At 50.2% G+C, this 24352-nt stretch overlaps 1 protein-coding gene across 1 annotated transcript in view; it reads right to left on the reverse strand.

The window, feature by feature from the left end:
* Positions 1 to 7176: 7176 nt before the first annotated feature.
* The window catches only part of LOC129017823 (uncharacterized), a 29754-nt gene continuing 12578 nt past the window's right edge, over positions 7177 to 24352 (reverse strand). Inside the window, exons 2-3 of the mRNA XM_054458598.1 lie at positions 8540 to 8607; positions 7177 to 7971 (exon numbers count right to left, since the gene is read on the reverse strand). Coding sequence (XP_054314573.1) covers positions 7202 to 7971; positions 8540 to 8573 — 804 coding nt within the window. The 5' untranslated portion in view covers positions 8574 to 8607 and the 3' untranslated portion in view covers positions 7177 to 7201. The remainder of the gene's footprint in view (positions 7972 to 8539; positions 8608 to 24352) is intronic.

Here is a 24352-nt window from a genome sequence, read left to right on the forward strand (position 1 = left end):
AAAACTGAGACTCAAAAGTGATAAGTACCAAATCAGTATAACATAAAAGTTAGGAGTTTAAGCTCTTTGGGGAGAAATGTGGGTTTTGCTACATCCTACTACTGTAACTTACATATATTTCTTAAATTCTCTGTGCCTCATTTTCCTTATCTGAAAAATGTGGATTATAATGGTAACTAATTTATACTGTGGCTATATAGAGTGAATAAATTATGTATATAATATGCCTAGTACAGTGCTTGACACAAATTAACAATTCCACATATTTAGTTAGTTGTACAATTATCTGTAGCTGCAAAACTATAAATGCAGGTTTGTCTTCTTTCTGGAGAGATAGCAAGAGAAAGGTTAAGTTTATAAAATGCCTAAGCAATAAAAACTATATTATCAGAGTAAAATGCCTAAACGAGGGCTGGTTTTAATATCAACTAATTAGTAGCTGCCTAATAGTAAGAACTGACTCCAAAATCAAGTAGACAAGAAAATGGTTGAGGAGGCTGACCACATCCTATGCTGTACTGCACGTGGAGTAACCATGTCACAGCAGTGATGCCGTATTTCTTTTCTTTGACTGAATCGTGGTGTCACAGATGAGAACCAAGGGACTAGATAGGTCATAGATAGATAGGTACACACATACTATACCTGTGATTTTTAGGTACACACATACACATACCTGTCTGTTTCTGTCTCGCAGGGTCTACAAAGGAATTCCCCCCCACCAGTGAGTGACTGGGCATGCTCACTCCTTCTGGACATTGAGGAAGTCAAGGCTATGTGTGAATGCAAACATTCATACATATCCACATATGTAGATAGATACATCCATATATGGATACATATATGGATAGAGAGATTTTTTAAAACTGCTGAACAAAAATCCAGTGATCTATGAAAGTGAAGGACAAATATGGTTATATAAAGAGTCTTTCAATGAATTTTCAGCAGATATAGATCTTTTTGTGCTGAAACAGAGGATCACTGTTGCCTTTCTTTTGTAAACACAGGTCTATGAGTGGCTAAAGGGATTATATGAAAACTGAGCATTTTCATTCTGTATCTAGTTTTAGAAATTGAGGAAAATGTCTATTGTGAAATATTACAGTTTCTGAACCTAGTTTACCTTTGAAAATAGTTTTGTGTGCCCTTTGAAGGTAACTGGCATTTTATTTTGGTTAAATATTTTCTAGCAGAACCTTGAATCAAGTTGCTTTGATATTTCCATATCAGCCTCCTGGGTAGCTGGGACCATAAGCATATACCACCACACAAGGCTAATTTTTATATTTTTTGTAGGGCCAGGGTTTCCTCATGTTGGCCAGTCTTGTCTCAAACTTCTGACCTCAAGCAATCAGCCCACCTCAGCCTCCATGGATCATGGAGAGCACTTTTCACCATTCTGCATTATTTTGTTTGCTGCCTGGCGTCTCCTCAGGAGCCACCTGGGTTCTGGTCCCAAATGCCCCAGCTCAGCCCAGGGGAACCTGGGAGGTGCTCAATCCATAATGCTGGCTGCTCCCTGGCCAGAAGAGCTCTTGGTGGTTCTGTCAGCCCTTCTGGGTGACCCTGGCCTCTGCCCTGGGGAAGCTCCCATCCCTCTGGATTGCCCATCTTCCCTAGGATCCCTGCAGCCCCCAAAATGCCTTACGTGAGACCAAATCATTCTCTAAACACCACATGCCTTACTTGACTCCATATGGCTCTCTGAACATCATGTGGTGACCTCTTGCCCTTCTCCTTCATGACCTGTAGGGCAGGGCCAAGAGGAGGAAGCAGACTCAGAACACACAAAAGACTCCCTGCCCCAAATGGCAGTCACCCCACTGTCAGCACTTCTGGAAGGAAAGGAGGAAGATTTCCTTCTGCAGAAAGCTCCTTTTTTGCCTTGTTTCTGAAACCAGGGCAGGTCAGCAGAACCCAGCACACCTGTGGTGCCTGAGTCACTGTCTGTGCCCAGGATGTGCATCTGACCACAGCCCCAACCCCCAACCTGGGCTCGACGTGCCCTCCAGCTGGAGTCCTGGGCTCCTGACATGGCCTGGCCTGTTTGTCCTGCTCTGGCCGAGTTTGGGAGGGCCTTAGCTTGTATTCCCTGGGGTTCTTAGACTTGACTTCCTCAATGGTTAGAAGGAGTGAGCATGTCCAGTCCCTCACCAGTGGGGGGAATTCCTTTATAGACCCTGCGAGACAGGAACAGACAGAACACTTTAGTGAGAAGGACACAGGGTGACCAAGGGAGGATCAGAGCCTGAGGGTTCTGGAAGTCTCCAGCCTTTTTCAGATCCCAGGGAGAGGCAGGCCTCCCCCCAACAATTGAAAGTGTGGAGGAGCACTCAGGGTTGTGCACTCTTACCTGGACCTATTCCTTTCTTCGGGTCACCCGGGCACGTCCCTACCCCTGAGCAAGGGGTGGCCCAGGTCCTGGCATTAGGTTTTCTCCTAGAAAGGCAATGCTTGCCTGGATGGGCAAAAGGCTGGCAACCAGGCCTGGTGTCCTCTAAGTGAGGACAGGGTGCTACCCACCCGCTGAGGCCAGGTCACGGCCATGGGTGCCTGTCTCCTGGCTCTGCAGAGAGCTGTCACAGGGCCACTCCCTCCCCATGTTACCTTTTTGCCGTTCTTATATTTTGGCCCATCTCCAAGCATCTTCAGCTATTTGTCAGTGCGTTTTGTTTCCTGACCTCATTGCTGTCAAATGAGCGAGGATGGAGTTAGCGGAGCTGTTTGGCCTCTGGTGGCGACCCATGGATGCTGGGTCCTGGGCTCCAGGAACTGGAATGAGCCAGCAAAGGGCAGACCCTGGGGGGCTGAGACCCTCTGATAGAATGGGCACCAGTTGCCTGGCCTCCTGACATGAGGACTCAGCATCCTCAGACCACAAAAACCCTGGGTTTTGGTTGTCTCCAATCATTCAGCTGGGGTCCTGGAACAAGAAGGCAGTGACTTCTGAGCAAGACTGTAGTTCTTGGTTTGGGTTTTGATTGAACCACCACGGGGACAGAGTCTTGGGGTCAGGTGGAGCAGGAACTGCCATTTTCCTGAGTGACAGCGTGTCACTCCCAGTCACCACCACCTTGGCCCACAGGCTGCCCCCTCTGCCTGACCCATCAGCCCTGATTCCTTGTCCCTGGGGCAGCCTCCCATGCAGCAGGCACAGGCTCTTATCTTTACCTCCTGCGCACTGATAGGAGCCATTCTCATCTCACTGTAAGACAACTCAGACAGAGCTGAGGACCTGCCCGGGCCAGGAGCCATCTCCCTCCCTGAGAGGGCCCCAGCCCCCCCGCCATCCATCCTAAGTCTCAGCCCAGAAGAAGGCACATGGAAGGAAGGCAAGGGCCTCCCTGTGGAGCTGGGCACATGGTCCCTGTGAGGCACCAGGACTCTGGAAAAGAAGGAGTGTGAGGCTGGCCTGGCAGGGGTCACTCGGGGCCCACAAGGGGCCTCAGGCCGCACAATGGGAATGCCCCTCCTGGGCTGGAAGTGGCACCCTCTGTGGGAGCTGGGAAAGTCCAGTCCTGAGACAGGATTGGGGGCACCTAGGGTGGGTGGTTGAGCCCTGACTGACAGCAGTGCCTTGGGAGTGACCACATCAACCACCAGAGTCCAGGGAGCCTGGCCTGAGAGCTGCCCAGTGCCCAGAGGATGGACCTGGAGCCCGTCCCATCTGACACTCCCCACGGGCCTTGCAGGGTCTGACCTCCCAGCGTGCACATGTCTCTCCCTGCAGCCTGGCTGCTGACCCTGCCTGTTCCCCATCTTCCCCTATCCTGCTCAGCCCAGAGACCGTGACCCTGTCTCCAGCCACCCTGGTCTTCCTGTGACCCTCTTCCTGTCAGTGCCTAGGCATGAGACCCCCAGGTGTGTCACTGGGCTGCCCAGAATGCTGGGGAGAAGCCTGGGTTGACAAGGGTAACCAACGGCCCAGTCAACAGTGGGGATGGCCCACCACCCCGCCTCCAGCCAAAGCTGGCTCTCAGGGCAGTCAGCCTTCATCCCTCAGCCTCCTCCCAGCCACTGCAGCAGCCGGAACATGGGGTGCCTGGCTGTCCTACCTGCACTGACTCAGCCCTGTCACCCACCCTGTGTGGTGCTGACTGAGCCAGCGGGAATCAGAGTCTCTGGAGGGCTATGCAGAGCCTTGGGGACTGACCAAGTCCCCCCACTGAGGGGTCCCAGGTGCCACTGTTCCCTGCCCACCCCATCTGTCATCCTCCCAAGGCTGTCAGCTCCACCCTGGGCTGGCTCGGTTCAGGTGTGTCCCAGAAGTGGCAGGTCTCATGGGCTCACCCCGCCCCCTTGCCCGAGGCTCCTCCCTCTCTCCATCCTGTGAGTCCTGAGGGGCTGGCTGCAGGCTGGGCTCCCCTTACCAGGCCCAGATCCAAGCTGCATGTTCTGTTGCCCCCTGGCCTTGCTGTGAGATGCCCAGGCCAGGCCTTACCCTTCTTCTCCCCCAGCCTCCCAAGGTCACAGCCATGGATGTCCCCATGCCCCTCCCTATAGGATGCCTCAGCTGGGCCCCCTGAGCCCTCAGAGACCTGCTACACAATGGCCCACAGGCCTGGCCAGGTGCCCCCTACCCTGTGGCCACCACCCCAGGTCTCACCAGAGCAGCCCCCAAGGGGACAGGGCCAGACCCATGGGCTGCCCACTCTTCTCCTGTTGATGTGGAGACCTAAGTGCTGAGAGTCCAGGGGTCAGACCCAGCCCCCTCTCTGTCCCACCCACTCTCCTGAGCTCCCTAGATGGGCCTCTGGGTTCTGCCCTAATCCTGATCATGGGCTGGACCTGCAGGAGAGACAGGGAGGAGTTCTGACCCTGGAGAGGAGGTTGGCCCAAGCTGGGGAGACATGTCCTGCCTCAGAGAGATCTTTCTAAAAACAAAACCTGTCCCTGAGGTGAGACCGATGTGTCAAGGGACAGAGGACTCACCATACAATCCCGAGGCGATCGGTGAATTTCCAGATGTCAACATGCTCATGCTCCGTGTCCACTGCTGCCCCAGCTTGGCATCCCTGTGACCCAGAGGGGGACAGGGAGAGCGGGGCAAGGTGAGGCACTTGGGGTCCCAAGGGCATGGACAGCCTATCCCGGCCCTGTGATCTTAGGGAGCCCAGGAGCCTTTGACCAGGCACAGTGAAGGAGGTGAGGCCCCACCTCCCTCGAGGGAGCGGCCCCACCTGTGCCTGCTCATACTTGTCAATAATATCCCCTCACTCATCACATGCAGGGTATCCATGACCTCATCCATCACCATCCCACAAGACAAAGTCATCCAATGGTTCTGCTGTACCCGAGTGCTCCAGAAAACACCCAAACCAGTCCTGCCACACCCCTAGATGCCCTCCGGCCTGAGAAGCCCCATTCTACCACCCCTTCCAAGTGACAGGGGCCAGACCCAGTGACCCCACCCCTTCCCCAGTCTCTGGAGTCCTTGCATTCCACCTGGGGTGGGCTCCTTCCTGAGGACCTGAGCACAGGGCAACCTGGAAAGACAGGCCTGTTGTCCTCAAATGCTCTCAGATGGACACACACCTGCCCCAGCAGGGCAAACGGTGTCCGCCTGCCGAGACTGAAGGACTCACGATGAGCTGTTGTGGGCACCTGGAGGCAGACGGGGTTAGGACTGGATATCTGTATAGGATCAGTCTCCACGAAGATGCCCAGTTTTCTGTAGGAAGCAAGACGTCTGGTGACTGCTCCATTCTACTCCAATTCTAATGCACTCTGGCCAGGAGAGATGCACTCCCCCAGGACCCCATGTGTCCAGTGGGCCCCACAGGGACCATCAGTGACCACACCTGAAGTCTGAGTTGGTGAGACCTCCTCCCAGCTTAAGGCACAGAATTAGACTGAGAAACCCCGCCTCCCCACCACCCACAGGGCCTCCATTTTAGTGCCTCTTCCAGGGCCAGGCTCTGTCCCACTGAAGCCCAGACCCCAGGGCGATTTGGAATCCAGGGCAGGGAGGCCACAGAGGTCAGGGCTTGAGTCCAGCACAGCACAGTGCAGGGCTGAGAGCACATCCCAGGCTCACATCTGGGTCCCTGGGCCAATATCGGCTCCTCTGACCCTAGACAGCTCACTTGTCAAATGGGTACATTTGGGGACAGCACCCACCCCACAGAGTTGCTGTGAGGATGCAGGAAACAACCATCTACACAGTCAGTGCAGAACGGGCATCTGGTGAATGCCCATGGATTACCCTCCTCGGCACCTGCCCAGAGGCCAGCACTGCCCACCAGGTAGCGACTGTCCCAGGTCAGCAGGGAGGGAACACAGCAGGTCACACTCACCTGAGTCTGCTGAGCTAGCTGTATCTCTCACTTGGGAAAGCCTCCTCTGCACAGAACCAGACACCGCTGTGTGTCTTGTCTCCAAGAGCTCCAGACACAGAGAGGGCAGGCAGGTAGGTGGGAGGGTACTCAGCAACAGTGACATTGTGGGGTCATGGCACCCATTACAGTGGGCCCCTGCCTGGGTCAGCAGGGCCCAGAGTCAGCATCCTCCCCTCCCTGAAGTTTCAACATGTGTGTGTGCAGTGTGTTTGTGCAGGTGAGCGTGTACATGTATGTGAGTGCACTAATGTGTGGATGCATGTGTCACTGCTCTGGCCAGGCCTGGCTGCCCAACTCACATGTGCACCCAGGTCCTTGTCACTGTCACCACCCCAAGACCCATAGCTAGCATCAGAACATCTATGTGTGCTCCCCAATCTCAGACCTCCCCATCTGGGGCAGTCCTGGGGATGCAGATGGGGGATGGGTGGCTGAGAGTTGAGGGCAGAGGGTGTGCCCCTTCCTTAGCAGGGGACTCAGCTAGGGTGTAATGTGCTAGGTCTGTGTGACAGGGCCGGATTCCATACACCTCCTCACCTCCTCCTCCCAGTAACCCTCTGGGGTGCCATGACTCCTCCCTGCTATGGATGGAGGAAAGTGATTGATCTGCCAGAGACATGAAACCCCATGATCCTTCCTTCCACAATAAACTGGAGGGTCAAAACAGGCAAGAGTAGGTCTAGGTCTTCTAAAAGCCATACCTGAAACGTTTCCAGTAAAAGTTGATTTGATGGTGGTAACTCAATCACACAAACAACCACAACAAGAGACACAATTATCAGAGGTTTTCAGATAGCCTCAAAAACACCATCTAACATTAGGGAGTTCAAAAAGGCATGAAGTTTCAAAAAGTTGAGCTTTATTTACGTATGATTTGCATAAACTGGTAATTTAACAGTATGAATAAATCCTAGGGCAGTAGACTGTTTGGAGACCCCAGGGCACAAATGCTGAGTTTGGAAGATTTGGTGCTGTACCCTTTGAAGCCCCCGCCTGGTCCCCGCACCCCTTGCCTGCCTGTAAAGAAGAGCCCGTACCAGGGAGCAAATCAGGGGCAAATAGCCCAGAAGCCCAGTAGTGGACAGACCTCCATGCCTGGAGGAGGAGGTCACCTCTGAGAGCAGGAGGAGCTGCTGGAACCCTTCCTCACAGCCTCCTTTTCCTGCTCTCAACACCTCCAGCTTGCAGATAGACAGCCCCAGCACTGGCAGAATGAAAAGGTCCTGATGCAGCATGGCTGTGGCTCTGGTAAATAAAAGAGGCCTCTCTTTAGTAAGGTAGAGGAGCTCAGACTGCACACCCTGGTCTCCGAAACCAAGGCTCGCTCCATGCCCAGGACTAGGGGCAGCGTGGGAGCTGCTGGCTGGGGCCATGCTCATAACCTCTTCTCTGCCACATCTATCTCCAGTGACGCTCTCAGCTCCAGGGCTCAGGCCAGTGGCTACGGCAGGTGGCATGAGGTCTGGCAGCTCGTCGCTTTGCTGGTCTTTGGCTGTATCGGTGCAGGACCCGGAGGACTCTGGAGCTACCTCTAGTTGCAGCACTGCCACTGGACGGGGCCCTCCCCATGGTGTGGGCTGTGGCTCCATAGCGGGCACTGGAAGTTCCTCTCTCTCTGCATGTGTGGCAAGAGCTGAAAAAGGAGAAAGGGTCACTGACCAGGTTTTCTGTGTCTGAGCCCCAGAGTTCAATCTCTGCTGACAAGACCCCCACTGACCAGACCCCTGAGCGGTGGTGCTCAGAGTCCCCTACCAAAGGCCCTTCTCAGTCCACAGACCTCTCCCTTCCTTCATCAGCACCCACAGGTGACTGAGAGTCTTCTCAGGACTGGACCCCAACTCCAGGACACAGGGAGGGGCAGTTGGTCCCAGGCTCTGTGTGCTGAGCTTCACGCTTGCACCACAAGGTCCTCTGGGCCATCTCAAAGGAGGCAGTGATGTGGCCTCGAACACCTGGACACACTGTCTGGGCCTATTCCTGAGCCACACAGCCAGAGGAACAGGAAGATGTTTGTCAACCCAGGCACCCCACTCTGCTGGGTCTCCGAGGGTCCTTCCCATGGAGGCCAGATCCAGAGACACAGCACAGAGGCTGCAGGGTGACTGGCCCAGAACCCTTGAGACTAGGCTGCGGATGACAGGAGGACCGTCCCCAGACAACCAGAAGACCCTTTGCTAGTTTCTTGGTACTTCATTTCTCACCTGCTACCCTTCCCCCACCAGAAATCCCCTTCATGCAGTCAATCAGGAGAGGAAGACAGTCCCAGAATCTGTGGGAAGAAAGAAAACAAAAGATGGGTGGGGAGAAGAGTTGGGAGTGTAACGTTGTGAGGGTCCTACACTATGCGTATTATTTGAGGGTCGGCTGTGATTAATTAAAGGTGTGTCTTGTAGACAACCATTACACACACTATAAATAAATTATATATATATGGAGAGAGAGAGAGAGAGAGAGAGACAGGGTCTTGCTCTGTCACCCAGGCTGAAGTGCAGTGGACCAAACAGCTCACTACAGCCTTGACTTCCCAGGCTCAAGCAATCCTCCCACCTCAGCCTCCTGAATAGCTGGGACTACATGTGTGGGTCCCCATGCCTGGCTGCTTTTGAAATGGTTTCTTGTAGAGACAGGATCTCACTGTGTTATCCAGGCTGGTCTGGACCTCCTGCCCCCAAGCAATCCTCCAGCCTCGGCTTCTCAAACTGTTGGGATTACAGGCATGAGCCACTGCACTTGGCTTACACATGTTTTTAAGAGGCGTACATACGAAGGTCAGTGTTGCCATGAAGTCAGGCAGGGATGGGCAAACTATGGCCCACAATCCAGATGAAGCCCCCCTCCTATGGTGAATAAAGGTTTACTGGAGCCACAGCTCCTCCCCTGTGTTCACTTCTTGTCTGGGGCTGCTTTGGGGCTGCAGTGGCAAAGCTGAGTAACTGTTGAGTAGGTGCAACAAAGACCACAGGGTCCACGAAGCCCAAGATGCTACTACCAGGTCCTTTGCAGAAAAATCTTGCTGAGCCCTGGGGAGGGGCCAGGTGGCAGCCGGGAGGCCGCTGGGGAGGCTGGTACAGTAATCCAGGAGAAAAATGATGGGAGCTCAGATTAAAGCAGTCATGACAAATGGCTGGAATCAGGATATATTTTGGGGGTATGACCAACAATATATGGATAAAATGGACAGTATTTAGAGTTTCAGATTTTCTTTCTGCCAAAGGATCCCTTTCTTAAACAAAAAAATTATACAAAAGATCAATTAAAAAACTGACCAGGCCGTGCGCAGTGGCTCACACCTGTAATCCCAGCACTTTGGGAGGCTGAGGTGGGCAGATCATGAGGTCAGGAGATTGAGACCATCCTGGCTAACATGGCAAAACCCCGTCTCTACTAAAAATACAAAAAAAAAAATTAGCCAGGTGTGGTGGTGGGCACCTGTAGTCCCAGCTACTTGGGAGGCTGAGGCAGGAGAATGGCATGAACCCAGGAGGCGGAGCTTGCAGTGAGCAGAGATTGGGCCACTGCACTCCAGCCTGGGCGACAGAGCAAGACTCTGTCTCAAAAAAAAAAAAAATTAACCAAAAATCATGTCAACAAGATTATTTGTGTGATTGAAGCTGGGGTTGAGCCTAGGCACCCTAACACCTTTTCAGCACCCGTAACACCCCGGCTGTTCCAGAGGCACCCTATAGAGCCCCTTGGGTTCCGACGAGCAGAACTTGAAACCACAGATCGGAAGGAATAGAAATCTGTGTGTCTTTCACACAAGCCGTAACATTCTAAGCTGCATCTTTGCAGTGCACTGACATGGGGCTACTTCACCCACAGCCAGCAAGTGTCTGCACCAGTGCCGGGATTTGTGTCCACCATTGTAAGAAGTCAGCTGCTTGCATGAGGCATGGTGGTGAGGAAACAATGCCACCTGGATTTCACCATTGGCTGTGTGGACTGGCTGTACCATGAGCCAGACGAATGTCTTGGGCAGACACTTTATAGATGCCAACTTGCCTGTAGACAAAGATGATGCAGAGGTGGCCTCGGGGAGGGCCTATGTGATGGGTTGAATTTGCCCCCTGAAATTCCTGTTTTTGTCCTTAGCCCCAGTGCCTGAGAATGTGATCTTATTTGGAGGTAGCATCTTATAGAAATAAGTTAAAATGAAAAATGAGGTCAGTCGGGGGTGCCCAATTTAATATGACTGATGTCCTTATGAAAGGGCAAATTTGGACACAGACATGCATAGAGGGAAGACGAGGTGAAGAGATACAGGGAAGGCCACCTACACGCCAGGAGAGAGGCCTGGAACAGAGCCTTCCCCCACCGCCCTGGAAAGGGACCTTCCCTGCCGACACCTTGATCTTGGACCTACAGCCTCCAGGACTGTGAGACAGTGAGATTCTGTTGCTGAAGCTGCCCAGTCTGTGGTACTTTAAGGAAGCCCTAGCAAACCCACGCAGCCTGGTAGCCCACAGCTGGTGAAAAGATGGAATGAGCAATGGAGACTCAGGCTTCCTGCCTATACTTCCCAAAGTGTGCTATGAGATCCTTTGCTGGGTGTAGGTTTGCAAGATAATTTTGGCTGGGGTGGGGGTGGTGGGGTGCAGGGTGCATAATTTCAGTGTATATTATCATATGTTTATTTTACTGTGTAAATGCTTGTAAGAACAGTTAACCAACTTAAGATTTATATGGTACTCAAGATACAGGTTTAAATGCTAATAAAAATGGATGCAAATGAAAACACTGTCCTGCTGTGGTCCAGGGAATCTTGATCTTTCCTTCAGAGAGACTTGCAGCTTTGAGCAGGAGCTGCCCTTTCCTTGCTGCCTACTGCATGCCCCCACAACACACATGCACACACACATACCTTTGCACACAGCTGGACACACGCATACTGTGCTTCATGCCCTCATTAAGGAGGCACAGAAGGGAATGTGACTGTTAAGAAATGAAGACGGCTCAACTCCCTGGTTCCCTGGGTGTTTGCACAGGTGCCCTCTGTGCAAACCATTCTTTGGTCTCTTTCTTTTCTTAGTGAAGGGAGAAGCAGAGCCCCAGTGGGTACCCGGCTACTCTGGGCCCAAGCCCAGGTCACAAGCTTCCTTGGGAGCCTGGTGAGATGGGGGCACCACTGCTCCTCCCAAACCGAGGGGTCAGCGTTCAGTGGAGCCGTGAGCCCAGGAAGGTGATAGACAGGATGACTCGGTTCATTAGAAACAACCAAAATCCAGTGAGGAAGGGCAGCTCCCAAAGGTATTATTCTCCAGGAGGAAGGACTCTCAGGGGATGTGAGCAGCAGGCATGAGAGCTTTATTGCACATGCAGTTAGGTGATGGTGACCTACAACTGCCCTGGAAACTGGGACCCAGAGTGACCCGACCTCTTGCTCTGTCTCTCTCTCCCTTTCTCCCCCTCTGCCTCTCTGGCTTCTCTGTCTCTCTTGTCATCTCTTGCCCCTTTCCCCATCTCTCTTTCTCTCTGTCTGCTCTCTCCATCCTCCTGTCCCTCTCAGCCTCCTCTGTCTCTCCCCCATCTCTTTCTACCCATCTTTCACTTTCTACCTCTCTCTCTTCCCTCTCCCCATCTCTTTTCTCCCTTTCTCTCTCCCCACTCCTCTCCCTCCTCACCCTTGTTCATGCTCCCTGGCCCCCATCTTAGGCTGCTGCTAAGGCAATGCCAAGGCTACTGTCCTGTCATGGTGTCCCTACTTCCAGCATCCACACATGAAAAGATGCTCAATGTCATTAGTCATTAGGGAAATGCAAATCAAAACCACAATGAGACATCATTTTACACTCATTAGGATGCTGTTATCGAACAAATGGAAAATAGCCAGTGTTGGAGATGTGAAGGAACTGGAACCCACACACATTGCTCATGGGAATGTATAATGCAGTGGCTCATGAGAATGTATAATGTATAATGTGGAAAAGTTTGGCAGTTCCTCAAAAAGTCAAACATAAAACTACCATATGACCCAGTAATTCCACTCCTAAGTAGATGTCCAAAATCCCTGACAGCAGGGTTGCAAACAGGTACTTGAACTCAGGAATGGAAAATCAAACATCGTATGTTCTCACTGATATGTGGGAGCTAAACTATGAGGATGCAAAGGCATAAGAGTGATACAATGGACATTGGGGACTTGGGGGGAAGACTGGAAGCGGGGGTGAGGGATAAAAGACAACAAATACGGTGCAGTGTATACTGTTCTGGTGATGAGTGCACCAAAATCTCAGAAATCACCACTAAAGAACTTACTCATGTAACCAAATACCACTTGTACCCCAATAACTTATCAAAAAATAAAACACGATTTTTAAAAAAAACAGATACTTGTGTCCCAACATTCAGAGCAGCATATTCACAATAGCCAAAGGTAGAAACAGCCCAATTGTTCATCAACAGAAGAATAAATGAGCAACATGTATTATATGTGCACAGGGAGATGCTATTCAGTTATTAAAATGAATGGAATACTTATACTTCCTGCAAATATGGATGAACTTTGAAGATTTGCAATTCAAATCTAATGAATAGACAGGGCCCAGCATAGTGGTTTATGCCTGTAATGCCAGGACTTTGGGAGGCTGAGGTAGGAGGATCACTTGAGCCCAGGAGTTTGAGATCAGCCTGGGCAACATAGCAAGACCTCATCTGTACAAAAAAATTGTTTAAATGCCAGGCATGGTGGTGTAGGCCTGTATTCTCAGCTACTGGCAGGGCTGTGGAGGGAGTCTCACTTGGATTCAGGAGGTTGAGGCTGCAGTGAGCTAGGATACCATCACTGCAATCCAACATGGGGAAAAGAGCAAGATCCCTCTCTAAACATAAACATTATAAAAATAACACACAAAATGGCTCAGCACGGTGGCTCACTCCTGTAATCCCAGCAATTTGGGAGGCCGAGATGGGTGGATCACAAGGTCAAGAGATCAAGACCATCCTGGCCAATGTGTTGAAACTCTGTCTCTACTAAAAATACAAAAATTAGCTGAGTGTGGTGGCTCCTGCCTGTAGTCCCAGCTACTCAGGAGATTCAGGCAGGAGAATCGCTTGAACCTGGGAGGCAGATGTTGCGGTGAGCTGAGATCATGCCACTGCACTCCAGCCTGGCAACAGAGCAAGACTCCATCTCAAAATAATAAAAACAAAAGCAAGTAAGTGTGTGTGTGTGCCTATGCCTCCGAGCAAGTGCATGTCGGCGTGCATAGCTGTGTGTTGTGTCCATGTGAGTAGGCACATGTGCATGTGTGTGAGTGTTGGATGCTGGGGCAGTCAGGCTTAGAGTCACTCACAGTCAGCACCTGCTCCTCACTTCCTCATGCCTGGTTCCTACAGGTCCCCACAAGAAGCATGTAGGGCCCAAGCACCCCTGTCACCTCTGAACCCCAAGCACAGGCATGAGAGGCTTAGGGTGGCCAACTGCAAGGCCCAGGCTTGGAGGACCCTGGAACTGACTCCTGGTGCACATGCCACAACCACCAGCCTGCCCTGGCCCAGCTCCTGGGAAACAATTGCCCTTGGCCAGCTGGAGAGCTGTTGATTTGGGACACAGCCCCACAGCGATCACCATTTTATCCCACCCCTAAATACTTCCTAAGGCCATTTGTTGCTAGGAGATGGGCACAGGCAGCCTGCTCTGATGGCTTCCTAGACACAGGCTCTGGGGACAGGAAGCCTGTCTGGCCCCCTTCCTATGATGTGGCTGGGAGGCAGGGGGTGGGCCTCTGGTATGAAGGATAGATAAGGGCAGCTTGGGCAGGTTGGGGTGATCAGACCCAACATCAGGCTGTGGGGGCTACCAAGTCCAGTGGAGTCAAAGGAATGAGAAAAGACAAGAAAGAAAATGGGACCGGGGGCAACACTAGTATGGAGGCTGCAAAGGCCCTGAACTCTGGGAGCCCAGGCTATTTATTGGTGCTGAAACAAAGAAACACGTGGTGAGGATGTGGGAGTTTAAAGGAAGCAATGTATCAAGTGAGTGAGCTACAGCTGTGATGGTGTAGCATTTTCTTTGCACTTGCCACGCCCCAACCCAAGCTAGTCTTTCCAGGCCACCCCCTCTGAGCCACCTCCCCACTTCCCCAAACAGGCTCCTCCATCCTTGGCTTGCAGGGCAGTTACGGTTGCTTTGCATGTGGAGTTGGTGCTCACTATGACACAGCCCTGCCTGAAAGCTGGGGAATCCAGCCATTGAGGAGTGCTTGCCAAAAGAATGAATGAGCACTGTGATTCAGAAAGGGTCCTGGACCTACATGTGTCCCCCAACACAGTGTGTGACCTGGGCAATCTCCCCCTCTTCACTGCATCTCCTCTGTCCACAGTGGTGGTTGGTCCCCAAGATCCCCAAGGGCCCTGCTGGCCTTCACCTTTGAAGCTCTGGGACACAATTATCAAGGGAGACCCACTGCCTACACTCCCAGGGCTCACAGCCCAAACAAGCTCTTATATCAATCAGCGACATCACCTTCCAAGTGAAGAAAAGAGGACCTCTGGCCTAGACACAAGGACAGGGCAGAGGAGGCTGCAAACATCCCTAAGCGAGATGGTTAGGAAGGGTCTCTAGTTGTCTGGACCTGGAAGTTGAGGGACCCACAGAGAAAAGCAGGGAATCTCAGCTGGAAGATGGAGACGACATCAACTCAGACCCTCAGATTCAACCTGGTGAGGGAGAGTGGATACATCAAGACTCCTTACACCACCAAACTCAACTCTGGCTAAGTCCAGCCAAGGCAAAGCAAGTAAGCAATGTGCCGGGAGATTATAGGTTAGCTCACAGAACCAAAAGAAGAAATAAAAAACCACATACTGGAAACGACTGGTTTGGATATGAAATTTAGGTAGCCAAACTAATGGGAAGCCCTTGGATGAATGAATTCCCTCTGCTTCCATCCTCAAGTCACTCTACTCAAGATCCAAATTTCCTTAATATATAAAGAGTTCCTACAGTCAATAAGACAAATGAAATTGCAATAGAAAATATGAAATTGAAAAAATGTCCATGAGTATAGACATGAACAGATAGTTCACAGAGCAGGAAGTAGAAATGGCCCTTGAGCTTATAAACAATGTTTAGCCTAATTTATAACCAGAGAAGTGCAAATGGAAACTATAGTTCAAGACCATTTTTCACTTATCACATTGGCAATCATCCAAAACTGTGATAACACTGTGTCACCGTGGGTGTGGGAGACAAGCTCTCTCGTACATTACTGGTGGGAGTATAAACTGGTAAGGCCACTATCAACATTTTTTTTGATGCACGTGCCTTTTGATCTGAAAACTTACTCCTAGAAATGTACAGGGACACTTGCAAATGTGCTGATGGCCCTAGTACAAGGATATTTATTGTGGTATGTTTTTCTTGTAATAGCAAGATTGGAAACAATCTAAATACCCATCAATAGAGGTTGGTGAGCTCTATAATAGTGTAGCCACTTAGTGAACTCTGCAACTGTGAAAAAGAAGAATGAGGTAGCTTTACATACTGCAGCCTGGAATGATCTTCCAGATAGACTATCCCATGAAAAAGCATGGTGCATGCATATTTGTGAAAGCCTCCATTTCTGGTCTCTGAATTCAGAACGCTCACCTTTGTCTTGTGTGGCTACTGTCCACTCTCCACCTGTAGGTCACAGAAGCGTGACCCCTCGCACCTTCCCATGCGCCCCTTTCCTGGCCTCAATGGCCTTGGTTTCCAACTGTCCACATCTACGACTCTTTGCAGCAAGACTGTCATCAGGCTATTGGAGCCCTTTGGTCCTTTCTGCAGAGAGTTGGAAGTGTCCCCCTGCTGCAGGATGGCCCTTCACTAATGACTGACACGTGTATCCATAGCTCAGGCTGGGAAACAGAGATGTGACTTCACTCCACAGTCCCCCAAGGGACCTGCTTCTGTAGGATTTTGCCTGGGGCCACAGACTTGCATGGCTTCTCCCCTCTCTGTCTGCTACCCCCGTTCCCTTACCACTCTCCTTGGGTGCCTGTCCTTCATCAGTCACTGCCATACAAATCAGGATCTACTTCTGGGGAATGTGACCCAGATTGCTGCCCCCTTACCCTGCTCCTTGCTTTTTGCAGCTAGGGTGTGCCTGCATATGCAATGTATGATGCAACGTGGGCACCATGGTTCTTCTCGTTTCACAGGCGAGGGACCTAGAGCTCCACAGCTCACCTTAGGTCCCAGGTAGAAGTGGCAAGTGACTTTGAAGCCAAGTAGTCTGGCTCCAAGGCCAAACTCACATCCACTGTTATATTGAAAATACCCTAGAGAAGGAAAACTCCAAGTTTAAGGAAAATCTGCATTGTCAAAGCAGGCCAAGCAGGGAAGACCGTTTATTTCCCCAAAAGATTCTATTCTGTGGTCTTCCCTTCATAAACACACATCCCACTGTCAGATGCAAATCCTAGAGCTAGAAATGGGGCATTCACGGTAGACAGAGCTCCTGGGAACAGCACGTTTGCAGAGATGGAAAGGGAACCTCCCACTGGTTTTGGTTTCTCCATGGCTATGGGCAAAGCCTGCCTGCTCTGTATCCGGGGATCTTGGTCAGGTGTTGGAATCGGGGGGTGGATTGCGGGTACATTTGCACTGTGTCCTAGAGAGCCTCTATACATTTCAACTCTGATTCACCTTCACCATCTACGTGCAGCCCACAACCACAGGACCCCGTCCCGGCCCTGAATCTCCCATGTCCTGGCACCAAGCAGGTGAGTCAGCCCAGGAGGAGGAAGGGCTCCCAGAAGCCAAGCCGATGCTGGGGTGGTGAGAAACAACTTTCCTATGCAAGGAGGTGCCTGAGCACCCCCTGATGATCAAGCCTGAGCCCCCTCACCTCCCTGAAGTGTGGTGAAGGAAAGACAGGCCGGAAAGAGGCGGCAGTCTTCACCCACTGTGGTTGAGTTTCTCACTCATGCCAAGTTTTACATAGGCTGGGGACCACGTGCTTCAAGGCTAGAGGTCTTGGTGGGCCCAGGGCCTTGGAGGGGCCTGGATGACCAAGGGGTCCGAGGCTTAGGCCCTGGCTCTGCATGGGGAATCTTGGGAAGGTTGGAAGCCCACAGCCCCTACTGAAAAAGGAGCCATGGGCCAGATCTTTTGCACAAATCCCACCTGTGCTCTTTGACCACCCCTCCCCACTGGGGCCACGGTAGCCAGGCAGGCAGGAGCCTCCATCCATCCACAGGACCAGCAACCTGGGAGAACCCTGGCCTGAGCGAGCTGCTGCAGGGGACCCTCATGCTGGTTGGTTGGCTACTTGGCACTCTTTTCTCTGTGGGGCAGGAAGACATTTGAGAGCCACCAAAGATGGGCAGGAAAAACAAAGGCCACCACAGAGGAAGCTGGAGGCAGAAAGAGATGCAGAGAAAGTGGGAGAAACTTGGCTGTGCTTTGTGGGGGCCCTGCAGGGACATCGGCTCCTGAAGGGATGAGAGAAAGGGTCCCCTGAACTTTGACACTCTGTTCTTCTCGAGGCCTGGCCAGCCCTGTGGCTCCTTAGAGGAATCTGGGTGCCTTCTGTCCCTAGTACCTGACAAGCCCCAGGTCAGAAGACCTGAGTTCACCTGCGCTGCCACGTGTAACCTGATGGCCCCGGCACCCTCGCAGGGTCTGAATAGCTGCCCTTTCCACCTGTTTCCCAAATTTTCCACACCACCCAGAGGCTCATTTTCAACCCCACAGCCTACAAGTCAAGCAGGGGCCTTTGGCCACATGTACTGATGATGAGAATCACTAGATTGTAAGCTGCAAAAGGGCAAGGACAGTGTTTTGTTCCCCACTACCCCCTGAGCCTGAGGCCAAGCAAGGACTGCTGCTCACAATGAAGGAGAGCGAGTGTTCGTGGAGCTCTTTGCAGAAGCCATGGGAAGCCCTTCCTGTGCCTTCTCAGGCTTAGTTCTCAGACAGCCCCACTTTCCAGATGAGGAAACGGAGGCTAAGCAAGGAGAAGAAACTTGTGCAGAATCAGTGGTGAGGCCGGGATTTGAACCCCCCCATCCTGTTGGACTCAATACTTCCTCTGAAAAGACAGGATAAGGGAGCTGACTACTTCTGGCTTTGGGAACCGGCAGAGAGGAGCAGAGCTGGGCCAGACTCGTCACCTCCCGAGCTCTGCTGCACCCAAGGGTTCCCAGGGTCCTCTTCCTCCATTTGGCTCTTTTCTTCTCTGGACTCTCCCACCTTTGAGGATTGGACTCCTTGCAGGGAGCACAGAGCAGAGAACAGAGGAGGCCCATCTGAGGAGAGTGTGCTGGAGCAGATGGGGCACACAGAGAGCCCCCAAACCTGAGCCTCACCTGGAGAGCGGCTCCTGCAAGCTCAGCCCCTGTGTGCCCAGAAGTGACATCAGCATTCAGGAAAGGGACTGAGGGAGGAAAGAAGGAGCCATTCCTCTTCCCAGGGGTGCCTGCCCTGGGTTCCTGAGGGAGGCTCCATGTTTATGTCTGCAAAGGCCAGTCCCAAACATGCCAGAGTGCAATGCCCTCCCTCAGACCCAGGGCCATCCTCAGAGCAGCTGGGAGGCAGCCTGTCCACTCTTACCACAGGCAGGTCACCCAGGCAGCCTCCTCTTAGAGCTCCTGAATTCTGGAGCATCAAATAGAAATGTGAAAAACAGGCTGGGCGTGCTGGCTCACACATGTAATCCCAGCACTTTGGGAGGCTGAGGTGGGAGAATCATTTGCATGCAGGAGGTGGAATTTGCAGTGAGCTGAGATCACACCGCTGCACTCCAGCCTGGGTGACAGAGTGAGACTGTAAAAAAATAAATAAATAAAATAAAAAAATAAAAAAATAAAAAATGAGACAAAATAAATGTGATAAAATGTTAACAATGGGTGAATGTAGGTGAAGAGTATGTGGCAGGGTATTTTTTATTCTTGCAAATTTTGTGTAGGTTTGAAGTTACCTCAGAATAGCAAATGTAAGAATGATTCCTGCAGACACACGAGTGATTTCAGCTGTTCACAGGGCTCAGGCAAGAAGCAGATCTCTTGCCCTCCCTCTGATCCGGGTCACTTAGTCCAGTCCCTGAAAGCAGTGGATGGACAACCATGCCACCCTCTTTCTTCAAATACACCTTATTTTGCATCCTGCCCTTTTTGTGTAGCATTAGATCATGAGCATTTTCCTCTGCTATAAATATCCCCTCAAATATGTTGTTTCTTGTGACTCCTTAGTGTTCTACCCATGATTTCCTCGGCTGCTCCACCTTGGGTGGAATTCAGTGATTCTTCTGCCTTTTCACCATTGTAAGTGATGCTTTGATGAACAGCTTTGTAGGTTCATCTGTGCTGCACCTCTGACCAGTCTCTTCTGGAAGAGTCTAAGGAAGGAGACAGGGGCGTGGACCACCGGCTTTTGAAGGCATTCAGTGGGTCCTGCCACGCCACCTTCCAGCATTCCAGAAAGGTGGTCCCAGTGAACAACCCACCAGGGTGGGGCCCCACTCCATGGCACCCCAGCAAGGCCAGCATTGGAGACCAGCCTGACCAACATGGTGAAACCCCGTGTCTACTAAAAATGCAAAAATTAGCCGGGCATGGTGGTGGGCACCTGTAATCTCAGCTGCTCAGGAGACTGAGGCAGGAGAATTGCTGAAACCTGGGTGGTGGAGGTTACAGTTAGCCGAGATCACTCCATTGCACTCCAGCCCAGTCGACAACAGTGAGACTGCATCTCAAACAACAACAACAAAATTTAGAATAATCTTGTACATGCTATTAACTTTCATCTTGCATTTAACATTTTTAAAATGATTAAACTTTTCTCAGCATATTCTTATCATTAAATATTATTTAAAACATTATTTTAAGGTTAGATAGTATTTTATCATATAAATAATTCATATTTACTAGTCCCCTGTTGTTGAACATATATGTATTATTGAACCTTTATGTTCTTTCCAGTCTTTCAATATTCTAAATACTTTTTTCATCTCTCTCTTATTACTTATTTAGGAAAAATTCCTAGATGTTGAATTACTGAGTCAGAGCATAAACATTTTAAAGGCTTCTAACATATCCAGCCAGATTGCCCTTCAGAAATATTATACCAATTTGTTCCAGCAGTCATGAGAACACACACTTCCTTGAGCTCTTGCCAGCACTTGATATTACATTGTTATTGCCTTCCAATCTGTTAATCATTTCTTTTTCCTTCTTTTTACCCTTTTTGCTTGGAAATATCTTCCCTAGCCCAAGGTCAAATAAACGATAACTTTTCTCATTTAAAAAAAATTATTTAATCAGTCTAGAATTTGGTTTTTGATATAAGAATCATGATGATTGTATGATATTCTGCCCAACAACCAGAGCAGTGCTGGAGAGGTGCAGAGATGGCCTCCTGTTTCCTGTTTCCTCCAAGTTCTGGGTCTGTGATTTAGGGATCTGCTGCTGAGAGAGGTTTAAAACATCTTCCCACCTTATTTCATGGACTGTCATTGTTTCAAGAAGCAAATTATTCCATCAGCTCCAGGAAGATTTTTCTCCACTGCTTCATCTGTTTTAAGATCAGTCCATTGCAACCTGATTCTGCATTCTGCCATCTGATGGGTTTCGTGGTGGGTCATGTGAGGAGTTTCTATTTTTGTCTGAGTTCTAAATTTGCAGGTATTTTATTTAAAGTATAGAAGTAATTTTAATAGAAGTTACTAGCCAGGCTTTGCATTAGGTTTTAATATCCGGTAGAATAAGATTACTTTCTCTTTTTTTGCTTTAAGATTCCTCATTACTCTTTTTTTTTTTTTTTTTTGAGACGGAGTCTCACTCTGTCACCCAGGCTGGAGTGCAGTGGCACCATCTCAGCCCACTGCAAGCTCTGCCTCCTGGGTTCATGCCATTCTCCTGCCTCATCCTCCTGAGTAGCTGGGACTACAGGCACCTGCCACCATGCCCCTCCTCCCAAAGTGCTGGGATTACAGGCATGAGCCACTGCGCCTGGCCTAGATTACTCATTACTCTTTTGCATAATGTTTAATCTCCCATGTGGCCCTTTTTGAAGTTCTTCCCCAGTCTCTCATCTCTTTTATTATATTTATATATTTATTATATTTATTTATTATTTTGATTGGTGATCCTCAAGGAGGATCACATGAACCTGGGGGTTGGAGGTTGTAGTGAGCTGAGCTGATATCACGCCACTGCATTCCAGTCTGGGAGACAGAGTGAGACTGTGGCTCAAAAAAGAAAAAAAAAAAAAAATGTAAAGTAAAGCAGGGATTCAGAATTTGACCCAGGGAGGAAGAGGAAGAGAACCAGCCCCATCTCTCCTCCTGGTTTTCACCCCATCAGCAGATTTGTCGGTCTTTGTTGAACAACCAGCAAAGGAGTAGAATGGGGCTGAGGGAAATCTGGTGAAAATTAAGATCAGGAGCAGCCTCAAGGTGATTTCCCAGGATAGAAGCTTCCTGTTGCTGCAGATCAAGTGTGAGGAGCACAGGGCACTTTGGCTCAGCATTCCCTGGGAGGAGCCACTTCTTTTCCTCCCTGAGGTTAGTGCCATCCCTGCACTCACTCCAAATGAGGCAACCTGCTTCCTTTTGGTGTGCCTTTTTGTCCCCAAAATTCTTAGAGTACACCTGGGAATTCTTCAATACCTGCTTACAAGAAGTCCCAGCTTTCATGGTGAAAAATGATGTCCCAGGTTCTTTTTTTTTCTTTTGATGGCATTGAAGGCCCTGAAAAGATAATACATTCCAAAGTTCTAACGGGAAAAAATAACCAGAAACAAAGGAGTCTAGCTCTCTGTATGAATTCTCAGCTGAAAGGATCTCCTTGACTAACTATAGTTTTAGTGAAAGACATAGATTATGATTTTTTTTTTAAAATGGAGTCTGGCTCTGTCACCCAGGCTGGAGTGCAGTGGTGTGATCTTGGCTCACTGCAAGCTCCACCTCCTGGGTTCATGCCATTCTCCTGCCTCAGCCTCCCAAGTAGCTGGGACTACAGATGCCCGCCACCACACCTGGCTGATTTTTTTGTATTTTTAGTAGAAACGGGCTTTCACCACCTTAGCCAGGACAGTCTCAATCTCCTGACCTCGTGATCTGCTTGCCTCGGCCTCCCAAAGAGATTATGATTTTAATTGTGCCTTTCACAATAAAAATGCAGCTGTGTTATTGGCCCATAGAGCTGCTTCTTAGAAAGACTGGCAAAATGCTGTGTGGAAATGCCAGACTTGGGTAAGAAATCTCCATGAGATCTTTATTTTTATTTTTATTTTATTTTATTTTATTTTTGAGACGGAGTTTTGCTCTTGTTGCCCAGGCTGGAGTGCAATGGTGCGATTTTGGTTCACTGCAACCTCTGCCTCCCAGGTTCAAGCAATTCTCCTGCCTCAGCCTTTCGGAGTGGCTGAGATTACAGGTGCCCACCACCACCCAGCTAATTTTTCATTTTATTTTTATTTTTTGTATTTTTAGTAGACACAGGGTTTCACCATGTTGGCCAGGCTGGTCTTGAACTCCTGACTTCAGGTGATCCACCCGCCTCGGCTTCCCAAAGTGAGCCACTGTACCCAGACCATGAGATCTTTTTAAATGTGGAACTAGAACAAAACAAAATAAGACAAAACCAAACTATGAGGCTACAGCATCACCATAAAGAGCTAAAGTATCTGCAAATATCATAGCTTGGTTTCAGTGACGTTACTGAACCAAACTGGAGTCTGCTTCTCTGGTGCAGTAAGGCCAAACATCCACACCAAGGTGGTTTTTTTTTTTCTGGTTTTTCTTTTTCTTTTTTTTTGAGACTGAGTTTTGCTCTTGTTCCCAGGCTGGAGTGCAATGGCGCGATCTCAGCTCACTGCAACCTCCATCTCCCAGGTTCAAGCAATTCTCCTGCCTCAGCCTCCCGAGTAGCTGGGATTACAGGCATGTGCCACCACGCCCTGCTAATTTTGTATTTTTAGTAGAGACAGGGTTTCTCCATGTTGGTCAGGCTGGTCTGGAACTCCCAGCCTCAGGTGATCTGCCCACCTCAGCCTTCCAAAGTGCTGTGATTACAGGCATGAGCCACCGCACCCGGCCACATCTAGGTTTTATAGTGGGAAAAGGAAGGGTGTTGATTTGCAAGACACCATGCAAGGAGAATGGGGCAGCTCATCCCTAAGACCTGACCTTTCCGCGATGGCAAGGGTTTTTAAAGGCAGGGGTAAGCTTCAGGAAAGCAGAAGTTATAAGCAAAACTTTAATCAATACATGGAGGTTAAACACTGGTTTGGCTAAAAAGGCGAGATAGCTTGAAGTGGGGGCTTACAGGTCACAGATAGATTCAAAGATTTTTGTTTGATTTGCAGTTGGTTAAAGAAGGGACGCTTTGTTGAAAGACTTGTGGTCAGCAGAAAAGAATGTGGGGTCTGGCCCATGGGTGTGATTTCCTCCTGGCCTTTCAGGAAGAAGTTTAGAACAGAGAACCAAGGCCGGTCATGGTGGATCACAACTGTAATCCTAGCACTTTAGGAGGCCAAGGTGAGAAGATCACTTGAGGCTAGGAGTTCAAGACCAGCTTGGGCAACAAACTGAGACCCACCCCCCACCATCTCTACAGAAAAAAAAAAAAAAAGAAAGCACAAAAGATTGGGCGCGGTGGCTCACGTCTGTAATCCCAGCATTTTGGAAGGCCGAGGTGGGCGGATCACCTGATATTGGGAGTTTGAGACCAGCCTGACCAACATGGAGAAATCCCGCCTCTACTACAAATATAAAAGTAGCCAGGCGTGCTGGTACATGTCTGTAATCCTAGCTACTTGGGAGGCTGAGACAGGAGAATGACTTGAACCCGGGAGGCAGAGGGGAAGCAGAGGTTGACATGAGCCAAGATGGCACCATTGCACTCCAGCCTGGGCAACAAGAGCAAAACTCTGTCAAAAAAAAAAAAAAAGAACAAATTAGCCAGGCTTGGTGGCAGATGACTATGGTCCCAGCTACTTAGGAGGCTGAGATGGCATGATCGCCACAGCCCAGGAGGTCAAGGCTGCAGTGAGCTGTGATCACACCACTGCACTCCAACCTGGTCCA

This window comes from Pongo pygmaeus, chromosome 19 (assembly GCF_028885625.2).
Source record: "Pongo pygmaeus isolate AG05252 chromosome 19, NHGRI_mPonPyg2-v2.0_pri, whole genome shotgun sequence".
NCBI classification, from domain to species: Eukaryota; Metazoa; Chordata; class Mammalia; order Primates; family Hominidae; genus Pongo; species Pongo pygmaeus.